The sequence below is a fragment of the Clupea harengus genome, chromosome 16, assembly GCF_900700415.2.
Source record: "Clupea harengus chromosome 16, Ch_v2.0.2, whole genome shotgun sequence".
Classification (NCBI taxonomy): Eukaryota; Metazoa; Chordata; class Actinopteri; order Clupeiformes; family Clupeidae; genus Clupea; species Clupea harengus.
Genome location: NC_045167.1, coordinates 7,149,166 through 7,158,678, shown reverse-complemented (window position 1 = coordinate 7,158,678; position 9,513 = coordinate 7,149,166). Strand labels below are relative to the sequence as shown.

Below are 9,513 nucleotides of genomic sequence, written 5' to 3'. Positions count from 1 at the left end.
TTGAACCTGCAGCAAGTCGGATCTGTATGACCATGTTTCGAACAGGCAAGGACTGTGAGTGAAAGGAGCGCTGTTTTCAATAATAATATAAGTAATATTACTATAATAATAATAATAATAATTAGGGCACTGATTTCTTGTTCAACCCACTCTGAATTTCGTTTATCCGTGTGATCGTATGCTTTCATTACATTCATATTAAACACAACATTTCATATTTCATTTTATGATGTGTTTCCATACAAAAAAGTAACCCAGTTTTTAGGATAGGCTACTTTTCCTGCACAATCGAAGTTTCGCTTCTTTATGCGGAAAGGGCAACTGAACAACTTTCTATACTGATGTAGGTTCCTTCTGTTCTTAAGGAGAACTAAGTGACAGGGCGTTCAGAGAAAGCGTATCGTCTGCAGTAGGTTACTTGTTCAGACAAATGTAGCCGAATTTTCGCACAAAATGGGAGCTGCTTTACTCGCGTTTCTTCTGGCTGCTTGCAGATATGCTCTTTGTAAAGAAACGCACGTTTTTGATGGGCATATTGTTAATTTAGCCGTTGGAATCGATAAACTATTCGTCCTCACGGATAAGCCTACTGAACTTCATCAGATGACCCTGAGCCTCACACTGGAAATGCTTAAACACATTTCAAATTCAGCTGCAAACAACGTGGTGACTTTACTTCCTTTCATCAGTAACGGTACTCTGTTGACATGCGGATCTCTCCCTGGGAATCTCTGTGGATACTGTGAAGTTCTTGACCTGAATAACATCTCTAGAAGGATACAAAGGGACAGTGTCACCATTGGGTCATACTCAAATATTGCTTTTTTTACTGACCATGGAACGAACAAACACTTATTGGTGGCCAAAAACGGAGGAACGTCAAAGTGTGACAGTGACCCCTTAGTAACATTACGGGATACTGTAGATGGTCAGATTGGAGGAATTTTCTCCAAATTAGATTTACATGATACCGCCAGCATCCAACCAATTATTGGCCAGGGAATTCAGTTTGTAGATGGTTTCCAGTTGAATGCATCAAATATACAACGAATCTATCTTCTTGTGAACGTCAAGAACGGATTCGAATCAAAAGTCAAACTTCTGAGGCTTAATAATCGGGACACTAAAGGGGAAACCTTCCGAACCCTCCACGGTGCGGCGCTTCAGTGTTGCGACGGCAACGAATCCTGGATGCTTCTGTCCTCTGCTCCTATTCCTGGAGGATCTCAGGTGCTTTGGGCAGGTGTCTTTCAGGACAAGACTGGAGACGCCGCGGTGGCAATTTTTGACATCAGCCCATGGCAAACAGCCCCTGTTTCAGGCTTCTGCTTTAACAAAGATGAGTGTAACGTAGAAGATAAACGCCAGGTTTGAAAATAATAATGAAGAAAATATGTGCTGAAATGTATTTGTCTATGTTGTTATTTCTGATTAATAAGTTTAAAGGAATCATATTACTGTGGTGAAGCAGTGAATGACCACACCCCTGTTTATCAGTGTTATTGCTCTTCTACAGTCTGATCTGATCAAAGATAAAGTTCTCAAGCCAGCTGCGGTGGTGTTCAGGTCCAGCAACATAACATCAGTCGCTGCCTTAAGGAGCAACTCCTGGATTGTGCTTTTCTTTGGCACTGGAACTGGACTGCTGAACAAGGTGGGTCTCAGTTTTATGGATTGTTGTTATTTGAAGTTGAATGCAATGCATTGCTATTTTTTTATCTGAATTCGCCTACACGGAGATACAATGGGCATTATTCTAACCGAGCCATTATTTTCTGTCGTTGTTTAAATGCTTTAAAGGGGTCCTTTTGATATAAAAATGTCCTTCAAATCAACATGCCGATCTTTGCCTTCCAGCTTGTTGTAGATGTATCCCTCAGACCTGGCTGCCCCACTGTGCTGTACAGTTCAAATGAGGATCAACACATTTTACCCAGGATGCTCTTTACCCCAGTGCATCACACAGACATTTACATGGCTCTGGGAAACCAGGTGGGTCCGCTAAATAACAGATTACCACAGAACTGGGGTAAAATACTGTTTGTAAAGTGTGTGTGTCTGCTGTCCCACAGGTGATACCTGTTCTTACTCACTTGCTGAAAAGTGTAAATGAGAAATGGTAGCCTGGAGGGGAACTGAAAATGTTGAAATGCCAAAATCTCATGACCTTCTTCAGCCAGAACAGCACATCAATATGCTCCTGTTAACATTTTGATCTGATAGAGTGAGTGCATATGTGTGTGTGTGTGTGTGTGTGTTGTAGATGATAAGGGTCCCTGTGGCCCAATGTGGTGTGTATCAGACTCTGAGGGACTGCTGGTCTGCCCTGGACCCCTTCTGTGGCTGGTGTGTGTCTCAGAGCAGGTGAGAACACTTGAGGATGCCCCGGTGTGCTTTTGAACAGCCTTCACCTTCATACAACTATAGCTCACACAACTGTAATGAAGTGTATGTGTCACCACAATGACCACCCACATATATACGCACACACACACACACACACACACTCTCTCTCTCACACACACACACACACACACACACACACACACACACACACAAACACACACACTCTCTCTCTCTCTCACACACACACACACACACACACACACACACACACACACATACACAAACACACACACACATACTCTCTCTCTCTCTCTCTCTTTCTCATACACAGAAACACACAAACACATACACACTCACACACACAAACACATACACACACACTCTCTCTCTCCCTCTCTCTCATATATACACACATACACACTCACATACACTTCACCTTCATACAACTATAGCTCACACAGCTGTAATGAAGTGCATGTTTCACCACAATGACCACCCACATACATACACACACACACACATACACACACTCTCTCCCTCTCTCTCATATATACACACACACAAACACATACACCCTCACACATACACACTCTCACACACACAAAAACATACACACACACACACAAGGGCATATTTACTGTAACTGTTACCATGCTTGCAGTTCTCTTACACCAAGTTATTTCAGACAACTTCACAGTTCTCTTCTCACCCATAAAAAAGCTGTTTCCACCCACCTGGTTGGTAAAACAGTAACTGCATAGCTTGTATGTTCTGTCCCTCTCCAGATGCACACACATACACAATCACACACACAAACGCATACACACTCACACACACATATGTTCTGTTCCTCTCCAGATGCTCGTTTCAACATGACTGTTCCAGCTCTGACTGGGTCTCAGTTCCTGGAACGTCCCAGCAGAGGGAGATTATTTCTGTCCACATGAAGAGGAGCACCAATGGGCAGGTGGAGGAGGCTTTTCTTACGGATATTCTGTCAAGTGTGGCTTTGTTTTGATTGGATTTCATCATGAGCCTGACAGTCTGTGGTTCTGTCTCTTGCCAGGACATCACAGTTACAGCCTCACCCAACCTGAACAGTGGCATACATTTCTCGTGTGCTTTAGAGAAGTGTGACAGCCCTGGGCCTTCTTCCTGTTCCTGCATCCTCTCTAGTGAGAGCTTCCCTGCCGAAGGTCTCTGAATGGACACATGTCTGCTAATTACTGATACAGTAACAGCTTGTTGATGACTAGATTATGTCCATATGGACTGATCAACTGATGGTGTTCATGTGTGCAGGACTCAGCCTAAGCGTCATCATTACAGTCCAGAGGGAGACACTCATTAAGGACGTGCGTTTGGAAAACTGCTCCGCTATCAGAGGAGGGCCACCTTCTGTTTTGTAAGACAGCTGCTATGTTTTCTCTGGTCATGTTCATTGCCTTTTCAGTTAAAAGTGAAAAGAAAGTGTTTTTTCAGCACAAAGCTTTTACAACAAATTAATTGTGTGTGTGTGTGTTCCTTAGGTGTATGGAGTGCTTCTCTGCAGGGTGTGTGTGGTCTCTCTCAGGTGATGCTTGTACCTGGAGGACAGCCTCCACAGAGGACAATGTGACCACACAGGTGAGACGTGTCTCAGAAGTGCAACAACAACAACAACAACAACGATTCTTAACCTCTCACAATTACTGTAACGTCTGGAGCATGGAGAAGAAACATTTAATGGATGTGTGACACACATAGGTCATATCTGATTTGTGATGGCTTTTTCTTCATTCTTCCGCTTCCTAGGATGTATGTAGAAACCTCACACCAGGACAGAACCTGACAGTAAGTTGTGGTTTCACTTTGCAGTTCTATGTGCTTTTATCTTTTACAAGTGAAGATGCGTTTCGAACATAGTTTCAGTCATAGTTCATAATCTTTATTACACGCTCTGTCTTTAAGTCTCTCTCCGCGTCACTATTTTTTAGACGCCAGAAATTCTGTCCGTGACACCTGATGAAGTTTCCATCCATGGCCGAAATGGTGCTGTTATTAAAGGAAGGAACCTGGAATCAGTCACGAAGGTCAGTTTCCAAGGAAACATGGACTGCAATCGAAAAGAGTAGGTACCTTTCCTGGAGAGGGGAAATAATGTACTGAGTGGGTAAATGTGTCATCTTATTCACTGCTTTGTCACTTGACCAGGTCCCCAGTGTTGTCCCATTCTGGAAACTCCAATTCCGTTGAGTTGCTGTCGTTCCACATTCCGAGTGGAACCAAAAGCACCGTGAGAGTGTGTGTGCTGACACCAGATGGCCAGTGTCATGGCAACGCCAAACTCACCTACGCCTCCCAGCCGACCTGCAGAGGCCTGTCCCCAAATACCACGTGGGCCAGGTGCAGTTTAATACATCTATCTGTGGGCCAGATACAGTTTAATACATCGATCCTAAAAAGCCTCTTCAGAGTCTCTAGGATACATAGAGTCAAATGTATTAATCTTAATTCCCCTGACCCAATGCATCATTCCTTGATGTGATACAGAATCTGTTGCAGTCGCTATCTTCTCTCTCATAGATCAGTCACCAGCATTACCTCTGTTCGTCCAAACTAAAGCATCAGACATTACACAGCCTCCCCATCATGCATCAGGAGCTGAACCCGTGCTTGGTGTTGTGAGCACTGCTCTCCAGCCCCGGCTAGAGGAACATCTTACAAGTACTTTAAGAAGCTTCTTCAGATGTTTGACCTGCTGTGGGGTTTTGTGTTCTCTGTTCTGCAGTGGAGGCAGAGATATCTTGTTTGTGGGTTCTAAGCTGGAGTTTGTGGAGAAGGTGAAGCACGGCGGGTCATCTGAAGAGATCACCCCTGTCCTCATGTCTGGGGTAAGAATGAGGGTTCTGTTCTGCAGAGAATTTGCAGCATCTGTGGTTCTCCCTTCATCATTTTTTCTTGGATGAATTAATGAATTACAGTTTTTCTCGATTGCTTTGGCACATTTTTCCAATCACTGTTTACTTTTTAAAAACAGCTCACACACAGCCCATAACAGAAGATGAAATAACCAAAACACTATTTGATGTTTGCAGAATGACACCACCTTCTCAAAACGTATCACACACCCATCAAAACCAAACATTTCCATCAAAACCTACAATTTGTGCTCAATTGAAAATGTATGTTTTCTCATTTATTTAACAATGGATAACAAAATTCAAACTACAGCTATCAATATCAACCTCTGAATCCATCACTTCAACTTTTGTGCAACACCCTCACAGCATTGACTATTTTACCACTGACAATATACTACAATTTGGGTTTTGTACTGAGCACTCTTGACAATATACTGTCAGAAAGTATTTGAAATCTGATCATTTGTATACATCAAATATTGTAGTTCTGCTTTTGTATTGCTAAATACTGTAAAAGATATTCTAAACAAGGACCTGTCAACACCATTGATCTTGCATTTGTTCTACTGTGTACAAAATGGCAATGACAAAAATATTTATTGCAGTCATTTTTCCACATTAGATTGGATACTGTAAGAAGTCAAAATGACAGGTTTCAATATACAGTAAAAAGGTCAAATCTGTTCTGCAGTGAACAGTCTCCCCCTGCCACCAGTGTGGGCCAGTGTGTACCTCAGCAAGGACTAGGACGAGGACAAGGAAGAGGCCATAGTAGAAATAGAGGGGCCCCTGTGTGGCATTCATGTAAGATGCTCTAATGAAATTAGGGCAACAGTCATTGATCACGTAGTCAATCATGACCTCTCTATGAGAGAGGCTGGTCAAAGGGTTCAGCCAAACCTGAGCCGTCATACTTTCACATCAATTGTTTGTACGTCCGGCCATAACAATGACACTTTGCTGGCCTTTACAGTCAATTTACTGTACTGTGTTTCATTGTATTTGCACTCTTGGCAACAACCATTTCTATACTTTTGTAAAGTGTGTTGCCACAATACAATGTAGTACTGTAGTTTCACTAAAGTAATTTACAACATATACGGTAGAATTCTGATTACTGTATATTTACAGTATTTACAGCCTATTGCACTATTTTTGGTGGCGGCCTCCTCAGTCCATGCTTGGTATCAAAATCAATCTATTGACCTCTTTTAGAGGTTGAGAACTACTTGATTAGTTGTGCACAGAGAGTTCACACAGGTGCTGACAATATTTAGAATATAGAGAGCAGTTTCAGTAGGCTGCTACTAACAGACCTTTCACACGAACGCGTTGGAATGCGTTGATCCGTCAGGGTTGACGGATCTCCATTCACTTTGAATAGGGTGACGTCATCCTTTGCCGAACTGAATTGTGGCTCTGTTGGGTTCCCGTGCGTTGCGTTTCATGCTTTGCTTGCGGCAAGAGTTGAGCCTGCGTCAGCCAATCAAATTGCCTTTCATGCATAACTGACAGCACAGGCTCTAGCCAATCAGATCCCGTATATGCTCACGTGTAAAAAGCGGCAAGCTAAAAAACTCTGTAGATGGTCGTATTTGTACCTAAAAGTTGTTTGTTTGACTTTTTTTTGCTTAGATTTTTTTTAAAGTTACCGAGAAATAGACACTGTACAATGTAAAAACCCCTTTATTGTAACTGAAAAATAAGTCTGATAGGATTTGCGAGGTGTGTGAGCACCCTACCTAATGTTAGCATGCTACTGCTTACAAGGTAAGCAGCTTGCTAGTGGCCTGATTGGTTTGTTGACCTGTCAATCTCACTATAACGTCTCTGGTATCAACAGAACCCCACGCGCCAGACTCCTCCTCCGCCATCCGTTGGCGCAACGCATTCCAACGCGTTCGTCTGAATGCTGCCTAACGTTTCTACGTTAAAACCGAGTATAAAAGCCCCTTAAGTGTCTGCAATGTGTTGACATTGTTATTCAATAAGGTTTCGTGTCTTTCTCTGAGAAGGTGTGTTAACTGTTTTGAAAAGTGTGTTAAAACTCAAAGAAATTTGTGTGAAAGCAATGAGAAATAGTTAACCTATTCGCCAGAGAAGACTCTTGCTGTGCAAAGAAGATGTGAGCATTAGATTAAATTGACCCATGATTCGCTAAATGTGTGTAAAGGTCCCGTCACACCATGACGTTCTGGTCAACGTTCCATGATGTTAGAGGAAACGTTGGTAATCGTCCATGGTCACTGGTATTGCGCCAGAAGAGCTTTGTGTGAAAGCTGGTTAACGCTGTAATCGTCGGTGATCGGAGGAGAACGCTGGTCCAAAAAAAAAGTTTTGAACATGCACAAAAGTTCTCATGGAGATCAGCGTTCTTCAACGTTTAATTTAAACGCTGGAGAACTTTCGTGGAACGTTTTATTAACTTTGCACGAGTTTGGCTATCGTAGTCAGTCGTTGGGTAGGGTAGACTGAGTACAGTTGATGCACCCGAAATAACTTATGTGCGCAGCAATCCTGAGACGTGAATTTTAGTTTGGACATGCCTACTAACGTCCTCTTTGATCCAGGGAAATTTGAGCACCTAACCCATCTCTCGTAGGAAGATATCGGCGAAAGTTTTTTCACCAAGGGAAGATCTTGATTTTATCATGTCCCTTCTACAATTAATATGTTATTAACCATACGTGATCAACAAACGCAACTTACATCATTGCAAACGTTATTCTGTGCACTATACATCTACATATTCAATGCTATCATGTCATGCAAGGTCATTGCATAATCTAGCGAAAAGCGGAGTGGAGGGTATATATGCTTGCTTGAGCCAGAATGAAGTAGATGTACTGAACTTGAACATAGCTGAGCACTGTTATAGCTGGTGCTGTTCCATGGCAGATGGATATGATATGAAGACTCTTGTGACATGGACAATGTGTGTGGATGTGTTGATGTTTTCTAATAATAAACATTGAGAAACACAAATTTAGTGTCAAATTTAAATAATTTATTTTAATAACATAAAACGTAAATCACAGTAATAATAACAGTAAATCTTCGTCCGAAGACATTGACCATAAAACCCACACGCCAGCAAAACGCTTTTCTGTCATTATTTACACGTTAATTACATGCTTAACACGCTCTTCTAAGGTTGACTTATCGTTTGTCGCGCTGGAGTGACACGTCAGCACACGTTTGTCGTGGACCAGTGACACGTCACTTGGTCGGTGTTACACACTCCTCATGCGTCAGTCCCACGCTAGTCATGTGTCAGTCCTACGCTATTATTTCGTTAGTAACACGCCAGATCTGTCCACATCGCCCTAGAACGCTCGAAATTGAATGATTAGAAAGTTCAGAGAACGTTGACCAGAGCGTCATGGTGTGACGGGGCTATAAGCAATCGAGAAAAACTGTAATCAAACCGTTTATTTTAAACATTCTGATGTTCTTCCTCCCTTCTGTGTTGCATGACATAATGTCTTAGTCATTCATGTACTCTGCTTGTCTTTGCTGACTCAGTTTCCATCAGCTGTTAGCCAACCCCAGAACTGTGACTCAGCAGTTTTTGGCCACTGAAACAGGCTTGCTGCTACAGCACACGGGCCACGTCCCATTATTTTTTAACTTTCTATACTGGAATGACGTGTGTATTGAAGGTTTATGTCTGGTGTGGTCATAGGCAAATGTCATGGTCATAGCTGAGTAATCACTTTCATCATGCCAGACTGCGACATTTTAACTCTTCATGAGACCAAGCACCTGCATGAGCCGAAACATGAGTCTGACTTAATGATAGGAGCTCTTTTTCCTGATGAAGAAGATGATTGATCATGTTAGGGAAATCTTTTTCTTCTTCCAGAAACTCGTCTATTCCACCCCTCCTGGGTTGTTGGGCTCTCCCAAGCCCAGGCATGAGTCTGTGATGCTGATGGTGGGGAACTTCTCTGTGACCTGCAGAGTCAAGCTCACCTACCACCCAGACCCACACTTCATCAGCTTCACTACCACACGTACAGGCAAGGACATGTCTGTCGTAATACAGGTAGGCACCACACACACACATTTCTGTGCTTCCCTGCTTACAGCAGCACGAAGGAGTTTTTGTCTAAAACTACCTAAAGGAATGCAAAACCTTGCGAAACCACACAGCAAAGTTAGTACTGATAAAAGCTTGTTAGAATGCTAACTAGTATCTCTTTGGTTGAATATATGCACATACATTTCAATGTAAAATTCAAGATACATGCATTATATTCTA

At 42.5% G+C, this 9,513-nt stretch overlaps 1 protein-coding gene across 1 annotated transcript; it reads left to right on the top strand.

Annotated features, from left to right (window-relative positions):
- The first annotated feature begins 6 nt into the window (after positions 1 to 6).
- On the top strand, positions 7 to 5,013 carry LOC116224188 (plexin-C1-like). Its single transcript, XM_031583355.2, has 10 exons — positions 7 to 1,654; positions 1,858 to 1,992; positions 2,264 to 2,364; positions 3,205 to 3,313; positions 3,413 to 3,542; positions 3,649 to 3,751; positions 3,876 to 3,972; positions 4,141 to 4,179; positions 4,323 to 4,418; positions 4,912 to 5,013. The coding sequence occupies exons 1-10, from the start codon at positions 1,475 to 1,477 to the stop codon at positions 5,011 to 5,013; spliced, it is 1,092 nt and encodes a 363-aa protein (XP_031439215.2). The 5' UTR covers positions 7 to 1,474.
- Positions 5,014 to 9,513: the final 4,500 nt, after the last annotated feature.

Coding starts and splice junctions, on each gene's coding strand:
- LOC116224188 (XM_031583355.2), top strand. CDS start 1,475: ATGACCACACCCCTGTTTATCAGTGTTATTGCTCTTCTACAGTCTGAT. Junction 3,543..3,648: donor TGAGAGCTTCCCTGCCGAAG/GTCTCTGAATGG, acceptor TCATGTGTGCAG/GACTCAGCCTAAGCGTCATC. Junction 3,752..3,875: donor GGAGGGCCACCTTCTGTTTT/GTAAGACAGCTG, acceptor TGTGTTCCTTAG/GTGTATGGAGTGCTTCTCTG.